This window comes from Argentina silus, assembly GCF_951799395.1.
Source record: "Argentina silus genome assembly, chromosome: 3".
Classification (NCBI taxonomy): Eukaryota; Metazoa; Chordata; class Actinopteri; order Argentiniformes; family Argentinidae; genus Argentina; species Argentina silus.
The window spans coordinates 25,209,982-25,237,184 of record NC_139657.1 but is presented as its reverse complement, the minus strand read 5'-3'; the positions used below and the strand labels follow the sequence as shown (position 1 = coordinate 25,237,184).

Below are 27,203 nucleotides of genomic sequence, written 5' to 3'. Positions count from 1 at the left end.
ATTTCAGACACACCCCCTAAGCACCACTGCCAGCGCCAGTGCCCCCAACAGCACCCACACTTGTGAAAAAACCCCGAAATATTGTTTTTTACACCGTTAAAGTACGGCCCCATGTCTGTGCATCTCTCTCTGCCTTTATTGTTTCCAATATGAACATTCTCCATCTTATAAATGGACCATTTTGTGTGTGATTGTGCCTATTAGCTCTGGTCCAGGGCGTACGTGCGGCATGCTGACGCTGGGCCTGCCTGCTACAAATGCCCTGTCGCATTCAACACAAAACCTTGTTGGCCTCATCTCTGTCGGTCTATTATTAGTGACAGGCCATAATATACTTTTGTTACTCACCAAAGTATTGATGTTGCGAGAGTTCTGACAACCTGTTCTTCATCTGCGCTGGTGTCTCATTTATCAAAAATACCAAATTAAAGGCAACCCGAGCACTTTTGTTTACTGTTACAATTGTTTTAGTGGTCAGTGCAGTGGTCAGTGCAGGGCAATCCAGTGCACTGGCCACATGACATGACCACCATATTCTCAATTCAAAAACTGGTGACTGGTAAACAAAGTACTCAGATTCTCTTTTATTTTGTATTTTGGACAAATTACACCCCGGATGCAGGTGACGAACAGGTTGTCAGCACTCTTCAGTGACATCACTACTTTAGCAGGGCACAAGAACAACAAGATACTTTTTTTACACTAACTAACAACCCTCCAAGTGGGTTTCTCTGGCGTCCAGGCTACCCACTGCATGGAGTGAGCTTAGGTCAGGCAGGACACTCAAAGTCAGTGCTAGCTGTCTGCCAGGTGACAGATCAGCTGGTAACACCTGACACAGTCATATGTCACACATTGATGTGGCGGTCTATTGAAGCGGTGAGTCTCCACACCTTTCTGTAGCCTACAAGGTTGTCACTGGTACTGTTGGTCATTACTGTGTTATGAGAGGGTTGCTATTGTTTTTACTCCCACCACCACCCCCAGCCTCCACCTGCTTCGGATCTGCTCTGTCTGTATCTATTGGGGGGTTGGTAGATGTATGGGCTCCCTGCCATGTAATATACATGTATGTGTTGTAGTTGTTTATAACTCCCAGACAGGGAGCTCTCAAAAGCCATCCAAATACGCCAATTTATATTCATTAATGGTTAAACCCTAACCCTAAGATATGAGTGTTCCTGAATGAACCCCACATCTGTGGCATCCGTGCATTCAATGGCAAGGTTTGAAGGCAGTTAACATTTGTTGGTTCACTGGGAAAAACAATGTAGTACACTGGGCAAAACAGTGCAGAAACAACAGCTGAATTATTCAAACATCAACACCATTTTACCTGATAGGAGCATGGAGCCAGAGCATCCCCAACAGAATAATAATGATGACAACAAACCATTCTTGATCGCTGGACATCTGTTTATCTCTCTTGTTCCAGCCTGAAGATAGATATACTTCAACTATATAGTTTATAGTAACTATATAGTATAGTTTACTGTAACAGTAACCCCTGGCTATATCAACCATCCACCCATGATGATCTGGTATAGATATACACACAAACATAATTTAAAACCATTATTTGTTAACTATTAAACAAGTACAATTTAGTGAATGTTAAATCATTAATGATTTGTTCAGTTAATTTCTTAATTTCAGTTACACCTTAATGACATGAACAAATCATTTGTTCATGTATTTACTAACAACTTTAATAATGTTATGAATGCCTCTGGGGGCATTAACAACAGTGCAGCAACTTTGTCCCTTTCAAATAGTAAAACACCGTGGCTAATTTTGTTACAATGTCCTTATACATGAGAAAAACACATTGCTTCTTTATGGTCTTTTATGAAAATTATGCTTTTGATATCGAGTCGAATGGAAAATAAGTCTGCTGGGGAAGGATTCCTCCTGTACCCCTACATAGGTGGTGCTGGCCACTGTGAGAGGCCAAAACCTCTACTGTAGTTCTTTACTTATAGATCTGGGTCAACATTTAGACAGGCTTTATGTGCCTGAGAAAAATCGTTTTTTCACTGCATAATTCAAAGTGGAACAAGACAGTCATGTCAACACATTTAAGTAACATTAATAGGCATCTTTGGTGGAATTGAGAGGACTTAGTCATTATTGCACCCATGTTAATGTTTGAATGGAGCCCGCAACGAATCTTTCAGCATTAATGCTGAACTATTACATATCAATAGATGATTCTACAACATGTAAAGACCATCACTCCCAGTCACCATCACAAAGAGAGATTGAAACGGCAAAGACACAGAAAACACCTATCTTCCTCTTTAATCTGTCGTTCATAAAAATCATTCATCACACTTTAACACTCAACACCTCACACTTTTCGTCATTTATCCCAACACGTCGCATATTGAGATGTAACACAGCCCATCCACACACTAAATGAGTCAGTCAGTAATTTGCTTGGTTTCCTTGGTTGGTCTGTGTTATATTAACAAATATATACAGATATCCCGGGAAGAGAATGGAATAACAATAATTAATCATTATTTCAATTATAACAATAATTTCAATAAATAGCTTTTTTTAACCACACAAGGAGAATAAGGATGAGTTTGGTCCATCCCCTCTACAGTACCAATGGGATTGTCATTATCCCATACAAATAAAACTGTACACACACACACACACACACACACACACACACACACACACACACACACACACACACACACACACACACACACACACACACACACACACACACACACACACACACACACACACACAGTCAAGTAAATACTGTCTGTAGCCTTGACTAACTGTGTAGTTTAACAAAAAGTGGTATTTTTTTCCATTTCCTTCCAGCTAACTGACAGTAAGGTGCACACATGGGCCTACAAGCAGTTCTGTAAATCCAGAGACATTGTTCAGTTGATTTGTCACCCATTTTCCCACAGCAGGTTCCTCACAGTCTGTACTCTTGTGACACAGACAAAGTAAAAGCTACATGGCTCTTTGACCGAGGACAGCATCCATTTATTTCCATTGATGCTGAATGCAGTAGGTGAAGTAGGACATCATGTTATTTTTTGAGACGAGCAGTCACACATGAATTGTACTTTCTTTTTTTCTTTTTCTTTTTTTTTTTAAACAGGTAGTATTCATTCACTGTTTATTGCAAGCTGATAAACCCTCATTTCCCATGGTCCTCCTCAACTCACCGAGGTGCTGTTGTGCTATTTGTCTGTTATCCAGTCCGTCTGTGGTCTGAGGGTTGGGGAGCCCCATTCAGAGCTATGATGATGTTAAGAAAGATGTTTGTGGAGAAACGTCTGAGTCTATCAATTACAGAATGAGAGAGAGAAGGATCCAGTTGTTCTCATTCATACATAACATGCGTTAACAAAATAGCAGCATGCATGCGCCCCCCCCCACGCATGCACGCACACACACACGCACACATGCATGCGCCCCCCCCCCCCCCTCGCATGCACACACGCACACACACGCACGCACACATGCACGCACACAAGAAAAAATGACATTAAAAAAATTAAATAGATTTGTATACACAACAAATAATAGACCTTTATGTTCATATAAAATAATGCTGTGCTAACAGGTTATGGCAGGAATGGCGCAAGCATTGAGATTTTTTTTTAACTGTATTTACAGTACAGAGTGGAGGAAAAGAGTTCTGTCCATTGTGCTGTGAAGCTAAAATGGCTTCTCTGTTCCTCTTTCCGCCTTTGGGGGGAGGGAGGGGTCGAGGACGGACACAAACCCCATATGAAGCTATGTGGAGGTGAGGAAGGACACCGGTGCTACAGTCTAGAGGAGTATAGATACTCTGGGGTGCACTGATCAGGAGTACTTTAGTATTACAGCATCTACTGAATGACTACATGTTTAAAGTGAATGAGGGTTTCAACATACAGGGCGGAGATTACAGGAGGTTTGTACCCAACACACCCTAATATCAACATGGACACTACCACAAAAGTGTTCAAGCGTATCAAATAGCCCGATATTTTTTTAGGGCATCTCTTAAGAGTCAATGTGTAAATCAAACCCTGGTCAGAGGTGTTAAGTCAAGTGTTGTCTATGCTTCCAGTTCCGGTCTTTGGGGAGGGAGGTAGGCAGACCAACACGATAACACCGGTGTGGAGAAATACTGTGTTGATGAGGTGGTTGAGCTGGTTAACTAATTTAGCACTAGTATCAGACTGAAACAGAGTTACCTTTGAGGGTGAGGAGGGCACACACTGGATGAACTAAGAGTACTAAGAGATGGAGATGGTACTAGGGCACAAGGAGATGGTACTAGGGCACAAGGAGATGGTACTAGGGCACAAGGAGATGGTACTAGGGCACAAGGAGAAGGGCCTGACTTTGAGGACCTGCAGGGGGGGGGGGGGGGGTCACTAAGAGAAGACGCATCCTGCGGTAGGTTCACTAGGAGTACTGCTGTCCACAGACCGTGGCAGGCAGGTGCTTCCCACACATGGGCACAGTGCCATCCAGATTCTGCCCCTCCATGTCCATGTCCAGGAGGTTGGGTCTGGTGGTGCCGACGCCGGTGCCGGTGCTGGCGCTACTGTCTCCAGAGCCCAGGGGGCTGTCACAGCTGCTCCCCGGGGAAGAGCTCAGGGTCCGCGACAGTGAGCCCAGCTTCCAGGGGTCCGCTCGCACCCTGGCGGGGGTGGGCCGGGGCCGGGGGGCAAACGCGAGTGTCTTGGGCCTCTCCAGGGGGCTGACGATGGAGATTGCGTCTACGTCGGTCACAGGGACGGGCGGAAGAGGAGGCGGGGGGGCTTTGCGACGGAGGACCGACGGGAAGAGGGCGGAGGGGTCGGGGAGACGGGGGATGTCAAGGGTCTCCCGTGAACCTGAGAGAGGAGAGAGAGAGAGAGAGAGAGAGAGGAGCAGAGCAATAGACGAGAGAGAGAAAGAAAGGGGGAGAAGTGCAGAGGAAGGGTGGAGATGGAGAGAGCAGAGCGAAAGGGTTAAATGATGAGGTGAAATGACAAGTATATACAGCTCATTGTCTTGTATGATGTTCAGTTAAAACAAATGGCCGCCTACTCTCAGTGACACCTCTAGTATTGCCATCATATGTAGATGCTCCCAGTACACTCCTCCTCACCTGTGCGTGGGGTGAGCATGGGTGCCCCTGGTGCCGATGGGAGGGGCATGCTTCCGTCCGAGGGAGTCCTGCGGTGCCCCAGGGTTTGGGCGCGGGGGCGTATGGCTCCCTCCGACGGGGTGCGCCTGTGACCCCTGTTCAGTGCCATGGCTGCAGTGACATGGGTGGGTGTGAGCGACTGGTTGGGCTCCCTCTTGAAACTCTCCGCCTTCAGGTCCAGGAGGGGGTTGAGGGAGGGGGTGGGGGGCAACACGGGGAGGTTGACCACCCCCACGCCAGGGGTCACGGCCAGGTCGTCAGGGTCCGAGGGCAGGAGGGATTTGGTGGAGTTGCAGTCGGATAGGGAGGAAAGTGACAGGAGGGTGACGGAGGGGGAGGGGTCCATGCAGGGGAGGGTGGAGTCCTGATGACGGGAGAGAGAGAGGGAGAGGGTACGGCTGGGGGGGGAGGTGCTTCGACGGAAGCGACCTGTTCGCTGGAAAAGACCCTCCTTTTTCTTGGGTTGCTCTTCTCGAAGGTCCTGCTCGTCCTGAAGTACCTGGACACAAGGTTATACAATATCATACCATCATTCATTTGATGTGTCATGCAGACCTGGGCAACAGATATATCTTAAATGGTTTCAATATTTTCAGTGCCTTATGTTTTTCAAATATTCTAATCTGCATTTTGCCCAGGTCTGGCATAATGTCAATGGACACATGACACATTAAAACATGTCAACACTGAGATGCATAAAGCATTACTCATTGCTTTAACAGATGCTCTACACTAGGGGGCAGGACTGAGGTGATTTTCCATGGCTTTTGTTATTTTGTCCATCTATGTTGTTCACCCTCTTTCCCTCCTCTACTCCATCCCTCCACCGTAGAAGACCACTCTCTCTCTAACTCCCTCACACCCTCCACCCTGTCTATTAATCCACCCATACTTCCAACTCCCTCCCTCCATCCTTATCCATCCTTATCAGTACCTGTAGTTTGCCCAGCTGTAGCAGGTCCTGTCCCAGGCCCACAGAGGCCAGCAGAGAGGCACAGCCCAGTAGCAGCATATCGCTCTTCTTCCTCTGGCTGCAGCGTCGCAGAGAGTCCTGGTAGCCCACCCCGCTCCCCAGTCCTCCAGACCCTGCCATACCACCGCCACCCCACGAGGGGCCCGCCTCCTCCACAGCCCCATTACTGCTGGGCTCCGGAGGTATCAGGGACCCGGGGGACTCTCCCTCAGACTCACAGTGCTCCTCTGTCAGGACACAGGGCACATAAAAGCAGGTTGAATTGGTAAACTCACAACTCAACTTGAAATATCCCCCACCTACAACATCGAATTGCTAGCTTTTGTGGTTTTGTGGTAGCTGGTTAGCGTGGTGTTTCAGCAGGGCTGACACTAGTGATGCGCAGGTTAACTCATAACCGTGGGTCAGGCGTCTTTAGGGTCCAAAAATATTGTGTTGATAAATGTTGGGTCAGTGACTGGTTAAATATTAGGGTAAACAATGCAATAAGTCTTTAAGACTTTCTGCCTGTTGTTTAATCAGTCAACGATTGAGCGTAGCAGTGCAACCGGAAACAGCTGGTTATCATTTCATCTGCTTTTTAGGACTAGATTATTAGGCCCAGACCAATATCTGTATTTACCTAAGGCAGAGCGACCGGAGATGTCGCTGTTAATTCTAGCCTCTTGTGTGAGAAACATATTTGACATAGATCAATAAATGCTCAGAAAGGTTCAATAAATGTGGGGTTTTGGTCGTGTTGCGGGTCTTTATTTTTGCTTCATCACATAGTCTGGCGGGTGGGTTATTAAAAGATGTAGGTGGGTGAGGGTGAACAAATAGCTGACCTGCCCATCACTAGCAGTCACGTGTGTTTGCAATTCCAGTTAGTGTTTGAAATACACACACTGAGGACCCAAGATAAACGCTGAGTACCATCTTGTGAGGGAGGAAGCGATACTGTGGCATGATGCTGGTTACACACATTCAAGTCGCAGTAACCCAGTCCTAACCACCCCCCACCCGCCACCTCCAACAACCACCCAGTGCATGAAATTCTGACTGGTGTAAATTACTCAAATAAAGCGCATCATCAGAAAACTGTAGCGTCATCAGAAAAACAAGTTGTTGGATGAATGACTTTTATCAGAGTGACATACATGAAAAAACTGTAAGGAAATCTCTTTGTCAACACAATGTCCAAACAGACAGACTCACCCATCTCATTGAGGCTGGAGAAGCCAGCGGTCATGGGGGCATGTTTGGGGGACTTGCCCAGATTTGGGGCACTTGAGGACCACACTTTACACCCCTCCCCCAGTGACTTCAATCTGCAGGAGGACGCATACTTTGGGTCAATAACATTCCCTGATAGCATCATCTACCAAACACTCACCACAGGTCACAGGACCTACTCTATACATTTCCCCACTCATACTATGACCATGCTGTTCAATGTGTTAGGGGGCTGATAAAAAACTCTTTCTTTTTCTAACAAAAGAAACAGCATTTTTAGGACTTTTCCTCAAGGAGTGCGCTGAATATCTCTTTTCTTTATTTCATGCGCATTGGTTGGACTGAGAGATAGCGACAGATAGCGACAGATAGCAACTTCCTTGTTTACCTGTCCTCACCACCCAGTCTCTCTCTCTGATGGGTGGAGCTAGGGCCCCAGGTGCGTCCCTTCTTCTTGCTGGTTGCCAGGTCCTCTTTCTTGCACACAGCGCTTCGGCCCCATGTCTTATTGCCGTCGCTAGGTGTCACTGCGGGCCAAACAACAAAACAGCAACACAATTAAAGGCCTCTTCCTTTTTCACGTCCCAACCTGAACATTTCAGATGGGAGTTGACTTGACAAATGAATATGCAAGACAGTGGGCACATGGTTAGATCTACCAGTGTTCGACATTACCCATTGTCGTTTGTCCGGGACAAGTCCGGGACAAGTGGTTGGACTATGCAGAGAGCTGCACATAAAGGGTGGCTACATCTCGCTCTTTCCCTTGTGCCGAGCAGAGAGCAGCAGACACAGGACAGATTAGTTTTATCGTTGCTCAAATGTATTGCACCTACAACGCATTTTCACTTAGTCAAAGAATACTAGGGCAACACTATAGTTCTGTTTCCTAAGCACACAATTAATTGATTTCCATGTTAACCTATTGAAAATGCCTTTTGAAAAAGTAACATCCTTTGATCAATGTGTTTCAAATCAGAAAATCATTTGGTTGTCTTCATAGGAATGTACAATGCTGTAACAAAATTATCAAAATGATCTTGTTAAAACATTGAACAAATGAAGCAGGCTATAACACAGCGGTATCGATGGTAAATATACAGCAGTACAGTAAAACTTAGTCAATGATATAATTTAAAATTCAATGGCATCCAGGAACGATGCACTTCCTCATTGGCATTCTTTGCCGCCCCCTCAGGTGGACTCACGTCGTATAGCCCTGAGGCGGGGAATGACCCCTGGACTGGCAGGAGGGGTGGTGCTCTCGTTCCCCTGGGTTTTCCTCTTGTCCACGCTCGGGGAAGCCTGCACCGTGATCTTGTGCTCAAAACCTGCACCAATTGGAACAGAGAGGAACAGGGTCATACAAACAAGGCTACAGATCATCTCAAATATCAATTCTCCTGTCAATCAAATATCTCTTATTAGATATAATCAACATTTAGATGCACTGCAAATATAAAGTATCATTTAAAATAGAAAATACATAGGTTATTAAAGGGCAAAAGAGGCTAAATGTCTGGGTGCAGTCCCTTCCTCCACACACCAGAGGGCAGGCTTATGCAGTTGCTGTCTCGGCCCAGCTTGAGAAGCCGGCTCTTCTTGAAGTTGCCCTTGCGCTTCTTGACCCTGGGCTTCTCCTGGTACATCTGGTGGATGATGATGTTGAGTTCACGCTCTACGATGTCGATCTCCCTCTCGGCTAACTCCTGCTCCCTCCTCCGCAGCTGCTCCTCCTGCTCTCGCTGCTCCTCGGCCGCACGTGCCAGCGCCTCCTCCCAGGAACGCAACTCCTAGAGAGTAGAGGGTAGGAGAAGAGGGAGAGGAGAGGAGAGGAGAGGAGGATATAGTGGTGTACAAGAGCACAGAGGAGTTATTGTGAAACCTTCCCATATAACACATAGAGAACTGAGGTGAATACACCATGTACATTTACTTTAAACACGCACACACACACCTTCTCCTTAGCCCTGAGCTCGTCAAACATCTGCTGGATTTCCAGCCTCCAGTCCTCCTGCAGTGAGTGGAAGGACTCTAGGGGCATCTGGAACATGGCTGACTGCTCGATGGCCAGCAGTCGCATCAGGATACTAGTAAAGGACGGGCGACTGTGAGGGTTAGGGCTCCAGCACTCTGGGGACGGGACGTGGGGGAGAGAGTTGGAGTCTTTATCGTACAATTAAGGTGTTAAGAGTGCATACAGGAGAATCTAGGCTGCATACAAAACATGCATGTGCAAAAAAAATCCAATGGGATTTTTGGAATACTGCAACTAGCATTTGCATTATATGTTTATTAAAACTCTGATTGAATAATCACTATTTTTCTCAAAGATATTGTTAAAGACCAGGTATAATGAAAATCATGCTGTAGAGAATTTTGTTGTTAGGTATTATTTATTATGCTCTGCCCAGCGCTATTTGCTAAAGCAAATTGGGGCCCGAAGTGTCAATGAACAGAAACTGAAAAATCTAAACAATAACAACGCATCTACACTTCTACAAATGACCTCAACCAATAGACTGCACCCATGGCCCTGTAACACCGAGGGGCAGTTTCCCCAGACACAGATTAAGCCTAGACTAGATCACACTTTCAACGGGGATTCTCCAATGAAAGATATTTATAGTCTCGGACTATGCTTCATCAAGGTCCGGGAAACTGGCCCCAAATGTCCTCAAACCTGATAACATTTGATGTCCAGGGACAAAGAGAGGAGAAAGAGGAGGAGGAGGAGAGGGGAAAAGAAAGATACATGATGAACAGAGGGTGGAAAGGGAAAAGAGGATGAAGAGAGAGAGAGAGAGACCGAAATAAACAGAGTAGAGAGGGATGACAAAAGAGAGATTAAAGGATGAAGAGGGATAAGATGAAGGGGAAGGGGAGAGGGATGAGGAAAGAAGGGAGCTATAGTAGAGGATAGAAAGAAGTGGAGTGAGAGGGAAATATCAACTTTGTAAGGGAAGGGTACTACTAATACTACAGTATTCTGACCAAAAGTCTCATTTCATCATTGCGTCCTCTGTCTTCACCTTCTCATTGATCATTCTCAAAATGTATTGGAGAAAAAAGTGTGAGGGGGGGGGGGTGTAAGACTTTTGAGAGACTACTACAGTGATCATGGCAGCAGGTGTATATAAAGTGATGCCTCACGGAAGCTAAATAATTAAACATAGAGCATTTTTGGACAGTCAACATGTTGGAGGCTGGAAGGTATTTATTGCAACTCTGCAGTGGATTTACTGAAACCAGGAGTAAGAGAGGTATGGACATGGTACATGACAAGAATCATTGTGACAAGAAGGTGCGTGTCTAGCTCTGACTGCAGCTCAAAGAGTACCGGTACTACTGAACTAGTGTCCATTCTCCAGCTGGTGCCTAGGGCTGGGGGTTAGGTGTCCATTTGGACACGTGTTTGATACCATTCCTTATTCCATTCCATGCATTACAATGAGCCCGTCCTCTGATTTCTACCTCCTACCACCAGCCTCCTCTGGATTCCACTTCTTACCTGCCAGCAGGAGTGCAAAGGGTTCAGGGCAGGTGGAAGGGATGGGCAGGGTCAGTTTGTTCATGGCCACGCCGTACGCTACGGCTAGTGCGTCTATCTCCCGGTAGGGAACCTCTCCAGTCAGCAGCTCCCAAAGTAGCACGCCGAAACTAAAGAGAGAGCAAAAGAGGGAGAGAATAGAGAAGGGAGGTGAGAGAGGGAGGGGGGGGGGGTGAGAGAGAGAGGGGGAGGGGGGGGGAGAGAGGATAGAGAAGGGAGGTGAGAGAGGGAGGGGGGGGGGGGGTGAGAGAGAGAGAGGGGGGGGGGATAGAGAGAGAAGAATATAAAAACATCCCTGTATACCCTGCCATACATTAGTATCTGCCCCACTGAAAATTCCACAAGATTAATAATACTTTGGCCAACTTGTTAATAGCACATTTTACAATTCAATTTCCAGTAATTTCCAGTTCAAACAGCAGCACCATGCCATAGATCAGCGTCATCTTAATTCAACACACTTTTTCCAAAAAAAGGAAAAGAATCATAAACACATCACAACCCCCACCCACACAACATTGTTTTGAAAAAACAACTACCACAAACACAAGTTTTCAGCCAGTGTGAGTGCGTTGCTGGGCATTTGTGGCTTCAGTTTCTGCAAATTACTTAAATTCATTACATTAAAAATGACATCCCAATGACACAAGGTTATTTTTAGGACCCTTTCTTCTTCTGTGTATTTGACTACAGAATGTAGGAATTCACCGTTTTCACATATGCAGACAGTTACATTGGTATGGTGCTGGAGATAATTAATACAAGGCTGAAAATGGTGTGGCCCGTTAAGTTCACTACGCTACAGTGTTTTGCAATGCATTTTTTGATAATTGCAAGTGTGTTGAAATGTAGAAGTGACATTGTGAGGGGCAGCCCAGGGGCAGGCTGCCTTTTACCTCACTTTTACTGAGCCATGGGAGACAACATTTTTGAGAAAGAAGAATCTTTTATTTTTCATCATGTATGATGATCCTGAAATTATTATTTAGAGACGGATTTTGGTTTCCCCTCCATATCCTTGACTCATTGCCTGACATCATCACGGTGGTGTCACAATGTTCAAATAAATGTTACACATGGAACATGTTAATGATATGTAAATGGTGGCACAATTGTACAAGTTGTCCTCCAGCAGTCCCATCCTATCCACCAGTTTATACAGTACCACAGGCAATATAGAGCACAAAAATCAACAAAGTTTCTACTGCCTGAGGGGCACAATTTACAGTAAATGTGATGTGTTCCCGATGTTTAATTTAAAAAAACTACCATTATGTACTACAATGAGGAAACTAAACAATGATATCAAGGGACCAAGCTGTACATGACAGTTTTAAGTGTCCTACCTCCAGACATCGCTGCTCTTGGAGAAGAGGGAGAGTTTGATGACCTCAGGGGCCATCCAGGCGTAGGTGCCTGCTGCACTCATCTTGGTGGTCTGGTGCCACTCCCGCGCCAGGCCAAAGTCTGTGATCTTCAGGGTCTTACCACCCAGGTCATCTCTCTCCAGTGGCTCCAGGATTAGGACTGGGGAAAGATAAACAGGGAGAAGAGGAGGAGGAGGAGGAGATAAGAAGAAGAGGGAAGGCAGGGATAGGGCGGGGGTGAGGTGAGAGGGAATGAAAAGGGGGTAAGGAGTTTGGGAGGAAGGGAGGATGGAGAGAAATAGATATGGAGGTATGGTAGGAGGATAGAGAGATGAGAAAGGGAGGAATAGCGGTGAGAAGGGTTGAGGAAAGAGAGGGAGAGAAGACGGGAGGATAGGTGGAGAGGTGAGGGGAGACACGGAGATGGAGAGTTGGAGGTAAATCTGAGGAATAGTCGTCTTGATCCACACACATACACAGAGGTAGGTAGACACAATCTCATCATATAAAAACGGCTTATTGACTAAATCAATTCAGGTCAAGAGCCTCAACTCAAGAACTCTGCAGCTGCATAACCTGCCAAGGATTTCTGGAAGCTAGCTTGTATCTAACCCTTTGGTCACCTGTGCATATTCCATAACCACTAGGTCAGACATATAGTATCTCTCATCACCTTCACACACACAAAACTGTTTTTTTTTTCAGTCACACTTCAGCAACAGCTTTGAAAATGGTCAAAGTACCCTCGCAGGAGTTGAATAAGTTCTTTAGCAGCAGGCAGACTTCAGTGAAAACCCCAATGAACTTTACACAATGTCATGTGCATGTACATTTTTTCCCATGGTGCATCTTCAACAGGTCTGCACTTAAACTGAAGTTCTATTGACAATACAGGTGTGGTCAGAGCAGTGTGCTATTCAGGTTTCTGCTTCATACACATCATGGACCTTATCCAGCAGTATAGGCTACAGTAGCCTACTTGTGTATGATTATGATGACTTTTAGGATATGCATTCAATGAGATGGCCAGTTCAAGGTCTCTGCATTGGGGGACCGAGGTGAGAGAGTTTTATTCCCAGTGCTCTTTCTCTCTCTCTCTTTCTCTCTCTCTCTCTACTCCTGTCCATCCACTTCCTCTTTCATTTCCGTGTGAGAGCTGGCTATGGAAATATTTGGAGTGTACACAGTCTACAGTGCTGGGAGGGAGGTATGGGACCGGGTTGTTCTGGCTTATCTACGGGCATATGCAAAGGGAGGCGGGGAGTGACAGAGCACACAGGGGAGTCTTTGTTTACACACACACACACACGCGCATACACACGCACATACGCACACACACGCACGCACACACACACACACGGACACACACACACGCAGAGGCTGAGCTCACGTGACACAGGTGTGGCACTCAGACTCTGTACTCTTGTTATGTTGACAGGTAGCCTAGCCAGCCAATGTCCACACACAGAACTGCCCTGGAGTCCGGGAGCAGAAATACACTTGTAGAAAAGGGGAGAGGAGTATGTGCTTACAGCACTGCTGTCAATGAAAATGAATAACAAACATTCAAAAAAGAGATGTTTCTGCGACAGTATGTACACAAATACACATATCTCTTATCCACACAAACATTCTCTACTGAGAACAAGGATATTTGGTTACCAATAGTTTTGTATAGCCTACTCCACTGAATATGTGTATAGGGCTGAGTGTATTTAATTAATCTAATAGAGATATGACTACACTATGATGCAATACTTCCTGGATCGGCATCATCTCTCTATCTCCCGTTATTATCCAGTTAAAAGCCATTCTTGCATCTAATTTTAAGTATAGCAAAGCCTCTTGAAAGGAAGCTGGTTCACTCCTCTGCCATCTTGGCAACATCTCTTTGGGTGCTTATTTTCAATAAGGAGACCAAACGCTGTTTTTCAGACAGGTCGTCTACGGGAGGGCAGGACAAAAACTCCACTCACACCAAAATGATAGGGATTAGCAACTTTTAGCAACTTCTTTTTTTTTTTTGTGTGTGTGTGTGTGTAGAAACATTTTGTGCAGTCATTTGATCGTAAAAGTTGCTGTAATTGCTTAAAAATACACTTCAATTGGCTCTCTCCAACCCTACTAGACTCCCGCTCTAGTCCTACACACACGCTGCTAGGGAAACGGCGTCAGAAAGACGCAATCCTAGCAACGACAACTGTCAGTGACGCCTCGAACACACAGACTTGCAGACATGCTATATGGTGTATGGTATGGTGATGTATAGTTCGAGCTGGGTGGCATCTAAGTCTAAAAGTGTTTGAATAAAAGCAAACATTGTTGAGAAGCTATGAGAACCTAGTGTTGCTTGAGAACCTAGTGTTGTAGTGGTGTTAGGAGTAGAATATCACAAAGTCACTTTTAAACCAACTTCCGCCCGAGCGCTGTGCAGCATTTCAACGCACAAGTTGGATAGACTGAACGGGCACGAACGCAGACTTCCGCGATGTGACTTCCGCTGGACTGCAACCGCATACCGCAGTCTGTGTGTACGAAGCTCAATGCCTCATACACACCGACTGTGGCATGCAGTTGCGGCCTAACAGAAGTCCCATCGCTTTTCAATGGGGATCTGTGCGAACAATGCAACGATGCATCTATGTTGTGTGCCGCACGCGCACACGTTAAATTTATCCGAAGTCGTCTGTCGCACAACCAAGCAAATCAAGGGAGTGGCATATCTCTAATATATAACATTTCGGAGTATATCCCCTATAGGGAATAGGGAACGGCTGCTGCCATTGTCATCCCCTAGCCCTCTTTTTCTATTTCGATACCACTGTCTCTGCGGGGGACAGCTGTCTCCTCAAGGCTGGTTGGTGTGTGTGTGTGCGCCCGTGTGCGTCTTATGCCTATGAGCGAGAGAGAGAGAGAGAGAGACACACACAGAGAGAGACAGAGACAGAGAGAAGGAAGAGAGAGAGAGAGAGAGAGACACACACAGAGAGAGACAGAGACAGAGAGAAGGAAGAAAGAGAGAGAGAGAGAGGAATGAGTATGACAGCTTACCGTCAGTCTGCCTGTTTGCATGTTAGACTGAGGGCGTGTCTGCATCAAGTCCATAAACGTGTGTGTTGGATTCAATGCAACTTGGTTGAGAGAGAAAAAGAGATGTTTACTGACATCTGATCAAAGCAGAGGCACCTGTTTCCACTCCAGCTCTCGTGATGTCAATATTTCACTCAAGCCTAATAATAACTAATAATAATAACTAATAATAATAACTAATAATAGCCCTTTTACCATTATGTATTCCACACCTACCTACCACACTTTGCTGCCTACCATCACTTCATTATCAACACATAAGCTTCATCAACAGACACTCTGGTTTCATGTAGAACCTTTTTTAAACCCTCTGTGAAAAGGGTTCTACATGGAACCAAAAAGGGTTAGGGTTTCTTCTGAGGGTTCTCCCACAGGGACCGCTGAAGAACCCTTTATGGTTCTAGGTAGCATATACAACGTGGTATGTTTACTACAACTATACGTAAGATAAAACATTGCTTAAACACAGTGCTATTACATTTGTTATGAAACCAACTAGCCAGCCTACAGGTATCTCTACTCATCTAGTCTAAGGGTGCTAAGCTATCTAAAAGATTCGGAAACTGGTCTGGATGTGTAGTATTAACATGAGAAGTCGGAGTATGCGGACAGTGTTGGATGTGATGTGACCTGGGGAGGCAGTTGATAGATAGATAGATAGATAGAAACTTTATTTATCCCAGGGGGAAATTCAGGTTCCAAGTAGCATACAGACATAGGGGGTATCACACATAACATACACATACAACATACAACATTAGCAGAATTTTATACAGGCGAGGTGCAGTTGTAAATGTCTTTGCAGTTAGGTGAGGTGCAAAAAGGTAAGGCAGACAGTGCGATTATAGCATTAAATACTAAAAACTAAATACTAAATACGGGCTACATAAATACGGACCATTTTAAAGTGCATTTATTGGCACTTTAAAATGGTCCGTAAAGTTGGCTGCTTACCAGGATCCAGGACAAGCTCTGAAGTTGGATGATGGTGATGGTTGTTCACAGGGTCACAAATGAGACCCACAACACGCAAAAGAATCCCAAAGAATATGTCCAATTTACAGTAAGAATATAAATCCAGATATAGCCTGATGGATTCGGGCCAATATGTGGTCAGTGGTGGCGTTCACACCCAGTCCCATCTGGTGCAGTACACCGACGTCCCCATGTGTGGAGTGTGAAGTGTGATAACGTACTGTCTAATCAGCGCTCTATACCTATCTCGTCGAGCTATTCCTAACACATAATGACTTTATATTGACATACTGTACTATGTACTGTGAAATGAATGAGACATGACAAGACAAGTATTCTCGGCCTTAACCGTTCCTCCCAGCCTTTCTCATTTCCCCCGGCCCTCCAATCCCTCCATCTATCCATCCATCCATCCCCCTATTTGTCCATCCCTCTATCCATACGTCCGTCTATCCGTCCATCCCAAGCCCATGGACCCTGACCATGTTGGAGAGTGGAGGAATGCTGTGAGTCACTCGGCCCACAAGGGCCTTACAGACACACACACTGGCTTAGCCTTCGTGATAATCCTCTGAGGTAAGTCAGTGCACAGCAGTTGTGTTGTACAGGTGGCTGCCTGACGAAGACATCATTTTTCAAAACCCCATTAAAGGGCACTACTGTATGTGCTGTGGCCAATTCTTTATCTACGTGTCTATATATTGTGAGATGATTCCATGTTAGATCCTTGAGTGAGTTTTCAACTTCAATACACACTTTGGGTTTGTGAAAAGTGCTGTACATAAATACAGTGGTAAGTGGTGCTCTGCAGAGCTTTAAAACCAGTTATTCCACTTGTGTTCCCCATGGTGTACAACAGACACTAAAATGTGCAGTCACATCAACCTGTGTTGTTATGGTAACAAGGCCCGACAACAAGGGTCTTGCTCTGTGAAATAGGAAGCTAGGAGCTGAGACTAGGAAAGGTGAAGCCTAGAAGACTGTGGGAGAACAGCACCCCTATGCCCCTATCCCTGCACTTTACCCCTGCCTCCCTCTCACTCTCCCACTTTTCCCTCTCACTTTCCCTCTCTCCTCCTCTACAGTGTATCTCTCTCTCTCTCTCTCTCTCTCTCTCTCTCAGGTGTAGCCTGCAGGGTGGAACAGCTGTTGCTGTCGTCGAATCAGTCCCTCTGTACCAACCCGACCTCCCGCACGTCCACGCACAGTAACCGCTACCCCACCCTCAGATGTGTCTCCCTCATAGACCCTCAACCACTCACACACCTACACCCACATCCACACCCGATTCTGCCATCCTCAATAAGGGGAGTGAGGTTCAGATGGAGTGAGGTTTAAAAGGGTGATAGCCTTCCAATAGCCTGGGTGCTGGACTGTTCTTGCACAATAGCGTCATCATCACCCTCTGACACCCTCTGACTCTGAGGAGATTTTCTTAGAGGAGGGATTGCCTTGACAAAAAAAAAGTGTACAGTGAGTAGATAGACAGGAGGTTCAGTCCAATGAGAGTGGGTACATGCAGTAATGTAAGCTTTGTTTTCCAATAGCAGATACAGCCACTGCGCCAGGCCCTCAGGGTCAATCTCTGAGACTCAATTTCCACATCAAAGGTCACAGCCCTGCCAACAAAAAAGCCCCCCCCCCCGCCTCCACCCCTAACACCCCATACCCCCCCACCCCCCTCCTCTCCCTTCACCCACCCCCCCCCCCCCCCCCCTCTGATGCCGCCTCCCTGACTGTCTGCTGTTCCAGCTGTCGCCTGCCTATAGGATCAACTCAGACTGCACTACGCTGTGGAGAGAGAGATGGAGAGAGAGAGAAATAGAAGGTAGAGGAAGGAGATGAGAAAAACAGAGGAAGGAGAGAGGTCGTGTAAGGTGGGATTTGAGGCAGTCGGGAGATAGGAAGAAAGAGAGAGAGAGTGAAGAGATGTGGGGGAGGGGAGTGGGAGATGAGGAAAGAAGGAAGGAGGGAGGCAGAAGAGAGAAAAATGACAAGAGGGAAGGGGACAAGAATGAGGGCAAGGGGGAGGAGAGAGATGGGGCTAAACTGAGAGAGAAAGTGGTGGCTAGAGAGAGAGGGCAAGAAAGGAGCAAGATGGAAAGGAAAATGGAGTAAGATGGGTAAGGGACCAGTGGCATGAGAGAGAGAGAGATGAGAGAGAGATGAGAAGATAAAGGATAGAAGGAATAAAGAAATATGACTGGGGGAAGGAGAGCTTTTTGACATCTTGCTGGCAGGACATATTTCTTGTCTTTATCTCCTTCTAGGTCTCTCTTTCGCTTGCTTTCACGTCCCTCCTGTCTCTGTTCCTCTCCTAAAAGACTCCAAAGAAACCATAGAGAAAGACACACGCACGCACGCACACGCACACACTAATCCTAAAACACAGCACTTTGATGTGTACCAGTATGTGTCACAGTATGTGACCACAATGCACTTGACACTGACGTACTGTAGGTTTTACACCCCAATTTAAAACCACAATGTATTATAGGCTACTTCAAGCCATACTGACCTTTTCAAATCAGTATATTAGTATGGTACAGGAAGCTACAATCACTATTGAAAAGAACCTGTATAGTAGATGCTGCATACACAGTGTCTCAGGGTTTCTTCACTCTGCCTGTCACCATGTACTGTGGAGCAGTGGAGTCTGGTGGAGGAAGAAATTGAAGGACATGGTCATTGTAATGCAAGGAATGAGGAATGGTATCAGACACATGTATCAATTCCCTCCATCCTTCATCTTTTTTTTATACCATTGCTCATTACATTCATTACAATGAGCCCGTCCTCCGATTCCTACCTCCACCAGCCTCCCTTGTTGTAGAGGTTGTACTGAATCAGCTCCCATGTCATTGATATCCCTGGCTCCACTCGTACAACCAGAGGCCATTTGGGCTCTAATCCTGAGCCGTGCAGAGACACAGTTTCACCCTGAAGGCATTCACTTTGTCTCCGTACAAACGCAGCTGCCAAATTTGTGTGACCGGGCGACATCACTCTGGTAAGGGATTGAGGTATTAAGTGAGACTGTTTTCTCTTGCCTGTCTCTGAGAGTATGTGGAGTGAGATCGCAGATTACTATGGATATTTAGAAAGCATGGTTATCAATTCAAGTCAGATTACATATTTGACTGTGTTTTACAAGAAAGAAGAAAGACATTTGGTACAGGGTGTATGTTTCGGAGAATCCGTCTGGGTCTTTTTGTTCCGTCTATTTGAGATGCAAACCATCAACACCAGGAAATCCATTATGAATTTGCCTGGACTGAGAGGCTGGTTGTTAAGTACAGTGATCCTCCAATGTGTGTAAATAATACTAACAAACACACACATACAGTACAGTGTGTACGCAGGCAGGCACGCAGGCACGCAGGCACGCAGGCACGCACAAAGCCATTCACTTTCAATGTTTTTTTCCCCCATTCAATTACCAATCCTACTGAATTAAATGATATGGACCCAACACTGCATGTTTTCGTAGCGTAGCAAGGTAGCAAGCAACCCTACAGTATTATCATGTTTGCAATGAGCATCTACTGAACAGTCCATTGTTCCTATGCTATGCCTGAGGGAAATCATAACACACACACACACGCCACCAACGTTTCCTTTCTTTTCTGTTCACGATATATGTGGCATATTCATGATATGTCCTCTACTTAACTATGATTGTGGGTGAAGGACTCCAGCTCAGGGGACATCCAGTGCAAAGCCCCCTGCGTTGAGCCTGCCTCTCATCCAGTCTCGTTCACATCCCCCTTGGGCCTTAGGCCCACTGCCAGACTTCTGGGCAGCAACAATGCCATGCTAACAGCAGTCGCCACACAACCCAGGCATTGGATGCCAATGTGCATTGTGATGGCGCACATGTGTGTGTATGTGTGTACGTACATGTGGGATCAGGGGTAAAGACGTGGTGAAACCCCATGTCCCTTGCAGTGGCACTGTGTGTGTGTGTGTGTGTGTGTGTGAGTCTGGCTGTGTGAGCACCCTGTTGTTGCTCTCTCCTTTAGTCACATGAGGCTGGCAGATGGAGACAGTAACATTGCGAGGCACAGTCCAGTCCCATAGTTGCCCTGTTGACTGTCCACAGAACAGCATGTGTATGTTAGCATGCCGCATGTGTAGAATGCAATGTGTAGAATGTGTGTGCATAGTGGAAAATGATAACGGAGATTTATGATGGATGTACACTACACTCAGTCAAAACTCATGATTGGGGTATAAGAAACAAAGCAGTATAACACTCCAGAAATCTGTGTGTTTGTGGAAATCAGGCACAAGGCCATGGCGGTGTAGTGTTCCATGTGTCAGCATGGTTAACTGGTAGCCACTGTCCTGTTTATTGACCTGTGTAGAGAGTACCTGTGGTGTGTATGTGTTTGAGTGTGTGTTTTAGTGCAAATACTTGTGTGTGTGTGTGTGTGTGTGTGTGTGTACGTACCTTATGTTGTGTTTTTGTGTTTCTGTTGCAATCTGACTGACCATTGATCGGTGTCACTGCTGTTTCTCTCTCCCTCTCTTTCTATCTCTCTACACTTTCATCAACTCAGGGGGTCTGTCTGAGCTTAACTGAGAGGGAATACAAACATCTGTTTGCAGCCTGCTCCTCTTCTCACGCTGCGAGTCCAAGGTCTGAACAAGTCAGCCAAACATTTAAGAGTCCGACAGAACAGACACACCATCAGCGGGACCTTACAATACACCTGTCATTCTCAACCGTCATGGCACCTAGTCCTCGAACACATATTCTGTTTTCCAGCTAACCAACACGCTCAACTAATAATTAGTTATGCCTATACGCTTTTGCTGACCTTGGAGGCTGGTGGAGGTAGAACTCAGAGGGCGGGCTCATTATAATAAACATGTGTATTTGATACCATTTCTCATTTGCATTCCATGCATTACAGTGAGCCTGGTCCTTCGATTTCCACCTTCACTAGCCTCCCTTGTGTGCCATTCTTTACCGAACCAAAGGTATGGAACTTTTAATTCGTACATAGTTGATTAGGACACTCTTATCGAATACAAGAGGGAGCAGAACTAAATAACTTGTTTTATTCCTTTCTCTAGCACTATGACGGCCTGTGGCAGTTATTCTTACGGAAGGATTTGCTCATGATGACTGTGATGTATCGTTGATTCACTTACTTTAGACTTACAACGTACTTATTGTAAGTTGCTCTAAATCTAAGTGACTAAAATGTAAAACTCTGAACACCAGACCCAATTCTTCTCTTGCATTCTTCCGTTACCTCCTCAACCTCAATCCCACCCTTCATCCTTCCCCAACCTAGTCCTCAAGGCCTATTCTATAGCAAGTGCATTCCTTCTCCTTCTCCTCTATCTATCCATCCATCTCCCCCTCTGCCCTGTCATTCAAGGTCTACAGTCGACCTCTCTCTTGTCGTGCTCCCCCCCTCCCCCTCGTGACTCCTGTCATTGTGAGCCCCACTCTCGCTCTGTCTTAGGCTGTCGAATGAGAATGGGGTCATTGTTGCTTAGCAGTGTGTGTGTGTATGTATATGTACTGTATCTGTGTGTGTGTGTGTGTGTGTGTGTGTGTGTGTGTGTGTGTGTTCTCTGCCCTAACTCCTTGTGTCCCTCTGTCCAACCTCCATACACACACATACACTACAAATGCAGACACAACGCATGCACACACAAGGAAAAACACCCAAAAGCACGCACGCACGCACGCACGCACGCACGCACGCACGCACGCACGCACGCACGCACACTTTGTGTTATCCCTGTCTTGAGAACAAGACTGTGTAATACTTCTGAGGGTATTTATCCTCTGAATTTGGGGAATTTTTGGGGCATATAATGTTGCATTTTCAATTGGTGAAATGACAGGTCTTTGCAGCAAGAAACATTGTCATCTCCAACTCTTAAGTCTGTATTCAAACCGCAGGCAAGCGAGAGAGAAAAATTGCTTTCAGCTGTCCACACCTGGTCCCCATCATGTTGAAAGACGCGAAAGAAATAACTCCCCAATGATTTAACAAAAGGGATTGAAGCCGTGAAAGACAATGAGGTGACAGCACACGTGGGACTACTGCGGGTGAGCGACACAGAAGCCAAACAAGGCGGCTGTCACAGCTCCCAGGAGAAGAGTTGCATGCTCGCCCGTGTCTGAACACCCTGCTCGATTATGACGGGGGAGATCTCCTTTTTCGTCAACGCTCGTTTGTGTTTTCTGGTGTGAATTCGGACTAATGCATGACAAAGGGGAAAAAACATGAAAAAGTGCCCATAGACATTCAATGTGAAAATGACGTTACTGGCCGTTAGGCCTTCATCTATAGGCTGATTACTACTTTATCTTTATCTATCTTTCTATAGTGAATTGGTCTTTTGGGGGGGGAGATTATGTTATTGAATGGATAATCTGGAGCAATGTTAACATTTTCAATTACAGCTCAAAATGTTAACCGTAATGAAACTGTAAGAGGCTGTTAATTTATTTATTTGTAATAGAAGAATATAATGAAAGGATCAAAGACAAATACAATCAGTGTGCAAAAAAAACCTCCCATTTCCCATAAATTCCAATAGAGTTTTGCCAGCCTCATTTGGACAGTCAATATCATGTAAAATACCTATGCATTGTATGGTGATGTTAAATAATGATGTCAGACTCACACCATCTAACAAAAGTCATAGTGTACCAATATTGTCCATATACCAACAGTGTGTGGAATAAATGCTTTATTCACCAAAAGATGTTACAGACTGGACCAGCCTGCTGGTAGCAGCCTCTTCATCCCCACTACCCCCCTGTGCAAGTTTCTCTCCTGTAAATACACCCTTTCTTCTAGCATTGTGACTGTAAATATCCCCAGGTCCTAACATAAATTATTTTTTTCTTATACTGACTGATGGATAGATGATTCACTTACCTAGTCAAATGTATTTGTTGTAAGTTGCTTTGGATAAAGGCATCTGCTAAATGCCATAAATGTAAATGCAATGTAAATGCAATTCCCAACTATTCAGGCGATTGTTGAATGTGTAAACATGCCGGTCATTTCAATTAACAGCACTTAGCTACTAGCCAAGCAACTTAAGTTGCTAGCCAAGCAACCAACTTCTGTGTTATGGAGGGATCTACCAGACCTGTGTCATAGGAACAGGTGATCAGTGGTGCAGTATTGTGTTGCCTGCTGTTGAGTCATCGCACAGGTTCATCGCACAGGCAACAAGCACAAATGAAATTGTGACAACTTACTGTATTGTGACACTATCAATAAAGCTCTTGTAGAGAGTACATGAATCCAAGTGTGTAATCTTACAGAAAAGGGAATATGAACCTAGTTTGACTTGAATAGAACCCATACAACTAGAATAAGGGACCATCCTCAAAACATCCGCAGAGACACTGTGTAACATTGCTTTCAATGGGAATGTCCTTTCCATAGGTTGCAATTCTATGACAGAGCCAAAGGATTTGTAGAACACTGTGAGAGTACGCTGATCCTGTATCAGGGTGACAGGTAAGGGCTAAAGCGACCACGGGACAGTGACCTGCCAACCCACAAACACACAGTGACTCCCACTCTAAAGAGGTCATCGTAATCAGATTATCCCAGTTACATAGACTCACTACTGGCCTGGAGAATAACAACATAGAAAGGCAGGAATGCAGGGACATACTCACACACACGCAAGTACACACGCATGCATGCACACACAAACACACACTACTCAAGCTTGAAGTACAGCATAACACACACTACAGTAGCCTAAGGAAGAACAACACAGAAGAGGAGAAGAAACACTACTCTGACACAAACAAAAAGACACTGCTTTAGTCTCATGAATTGAACAGAGAGAGACACAGATAAGACTACACACTACTACTCTCAGAGACACACAATCATACCATAACCACACTGATACGTACACACAAAACAACAACAATGAAATGTGTGTTTCTCTGTTGGGATGAAAAGGGGCATTTGAGTGTGCCAAAATACATGGTAGAAAATAGCATTACAGGGATCTGATGAAGCCAACACACTTCAAACACAAATTCTTGATAGTATTCATTATCAGTGTGACACAGAGTCTTGTGGACAACAGTAGGTGAGCAATGAGGGTGAAGAGGGGGGGTAGGTTGGTAAGCCAGGGAGGGTTGGAACACAAGAGGCTGCAGGGCCTCAACTCCTCCATAACCGCAGCGATGCCAAGCGGGCGGTAGTTTGAAGAGGACACCTGAGACCTGCGCACCGGGACAATGAGCTGAGGTGTAACCCTAAACGTAGATGAACCAACTGTTTATTCTTCCCTCTCCCTCTCTGCCACTCTGTTTCTCCCCCCTCTCTTCCTCATTCTCTATCTTTCTCACTTATCTCATTTCTACAGTATCTCCTACTGCTGTCTTCCTTTCTCTCTCTCCCTCCCTCCCTCCCCCCCCCTTTCTCTTTTCTCTCTCCCTCTCTCTCTCTCCCTCCCTCCCTCCGGGCATCACCAGGCTAATGTAAACATCCCTTCATTTGAGTCACAGTCTGATCACATACTTAGCAGAGAGCACTAGATGGCTTTCAATGAGTTGGACACAGCCTGCCAAAGACACTCCTTTAGAATCATTTTCCACAGAATAATTCTAAGTTAAGGGACTTGACATTTGCGCAGAGGCTAGCAGCTGGATGACTCAACAGCACTGTTGTGAAGGCAGCTCTGGTGTTGTTGCCAAGGCTCCGCTGTCCAATACCCATCTGATCCCCATCATTACAGTCACTGTGGTGGAGAGAGAGCTTTTTATAAGGCCACACTCTCTAGATCAGAGGTTCAGAAACTAGAAGGAGAAGATTAGGACATAACAACGTTTTCAAGCTCGCTCTCCTTTAAAAAAGCCCTGCCCCCCCCCCCCCCCCCCCACACACACACACAGTATTTGTTCTGATACACCAACAACTGCAACTGCGTCTTTAAACAGCAAGTAGCACAAAGGACCAAAAATAGCTCGGCGAGTTGCAGAGCAGAACTGCTCTCCTTGAGGAGGGGAGGCACAGAAAGAGAAATGACAGGGAAAAGATGGCAGTTAGAGAGACTGGCTCTCCAGGGCTGATGCTACAGCCTGCTGTGCTAAGATTAACTGTCTGTCTGTGAGTCAAACAGAAAACCTGTTCTTCATCCAATCCCTGCAACACTTAAATGAACCCATCACAACAACACTTAAATTAAGGAGAGTGGACTGTACGTTCATAAGTGTCCACTCATCCACTCCTCCGTCCTTTGATATCATATTACCCTTAACTGGGTACTGGAATGAAAATACGCATATCTATAGTACATCTACTGTATGGCCTATGCGGCAATCAAGTGTGTATGCTTGGCTGATTCAACAAAGCAAACAAACCGAAGGAAACAAAGATTTTCAATTCAGAGTGTAATAATTGGAGAGAAAATGACAAAGTGGTTGTGACTGTCTGGCCATGCTGGAATGGATGGAAGTAAGGTACCACACATGATTTGAAACACTCGTCAGTTATGACAAGATTGTCACTATTGTCCGTTCTAGCATGGTCATCGAGTACGGACCCAACCTTTTTCAACTGAACAAACCTTTTTTTCCTATGTATCTTACATAGTGTAATAGACCTATTCACAACTGGAATTTCTTTCTTTCAAAGGAAAAAGTCATTTTCATGGCATCATTATCCAGTTTTCTCTGGAGTGATACATGTAGTTATTTGTTGAATATAACCCTATGCATTTGTATGTATAATGGATAAAATTATGCTTGAATTATGCCTGAAATATTTGGCGCCCGCCCTGGGGGTCCCATCCTCCAGGTTGGGAACCACAGATCTAGTGACTATGCACATCATTTGGGAGGAGAGGAGAATAAATACTCACTGTTACTGGACTTGAGGTCTCTGTGGATAACCGGTACGATTGTCTGGTTATGCAGGTAGTCCATCCCAGTGGCGATCTGCACGGCCCAATTCACCAGTACTCTGGGGGGAACCTTCTTCCCAGCCAGGGCTCGGTTCAGGGCCCCCCCTCGAGCATACTCCATAACAAGGCATAGATTGGGTTCTCGTAGGCACACCCCTCGTAAGGAGATGATGTTGGGGTGCCTCAGCATCCAGAAGAGCCTGGCCTCCTGTCGTACACTCTCCGCAGTGGCGCTAATGTCCTCGTCTGGGTCCTGCCTGGCAGCCTTCACCGCCACCTCCTCCCCGAGCCAATCACCCTTATACACCTTCCCAAATCCCCCTGCTCCAATCACCTCCTCTAGGAGCAGCTCCGTGAAGTCGATCTCCAGGGGGCACTCGCCGACTCCCATCCCGCCCGCCACCAGCCCTCCTGGGGTTAGCTGTGGGTAACTCCCGGCGTCTCTCCGCGTGACATAGTTGCTTGGGAAGATGCCAACCTTGTCCTGGATCTTGCCTGTCCACCAGCCCTCGTCGCCAGACACTTTGGAGTCCTTGGAGAGGACCTCCAAGAGGTCCCCGCGCCGCAGGGTCAGCTCCTCGTCCGCTGTGGCCTCGTAGTCGAACACGGCCGTCCAGTACGGGTTGGGGTTGGCGGGGCCTCCCTGATGGCCATGGTGGGAATCTAGGGATCCGGAGGAGGAGAGGATGGAAGAGTTCCAGCTGCTGCCATTCTCCGTCTGTATGGCTATGGCGGCACACATGGGGGGTGCGGGGTCCATCTCTGGGGGCATGGAGTAGGGGGGACCAGGGGGGACGAAGCCAGGAGGAGGAGTGGTGCAGCAGCCCCCGCAGCTGGTGCAAGGCAGATGGGTGGCCGTGCTGCTGGCTCTGGTGTAAGGGTCCATGGCTGTCCGGCTGCTGATCAGCGTTGTGTGGGCCTGCCCTTTGTCAACTCACGGGCAAAATCCAT

The 27,203-nt window shown here is 46.1% G+C and overlaps 1 protein-coding gene across 1 annotated transcript; it reads right to left on the bottom strand.

The window, feature by feature from the left end:
- Nucleotides 1–3,527: 3,527 nt before the first annotated feature.
- Nucleotides 3,528–27,203, bottom strand: map3k10 (mitogen-activated protein kinase kinase kinase 10; the record flags this gene model as incomplete). The annotated part of the gene is given in 12 exon segments (XM_083666971.1): nucleotides 3,528–4,868; nucleotides 5,126–5,663; nucleotides 6,099–6,364; nucleotides 7,335–7,447; nucleotides 7,741–7,879; nucleotides 8,561–8,683; nucleotides 8,899–9,145; nucleotides 9,310–9,485; nucleotides 10,864–11,012; nucleotides 12,249–12,429; nucleotides 26,211–27,165; nucleotides 27,168–27,203. Coding segments are annotated over 12 exon segments (3,357 nt in total). The 3' UTR covers nucleotides 3,528–4,434.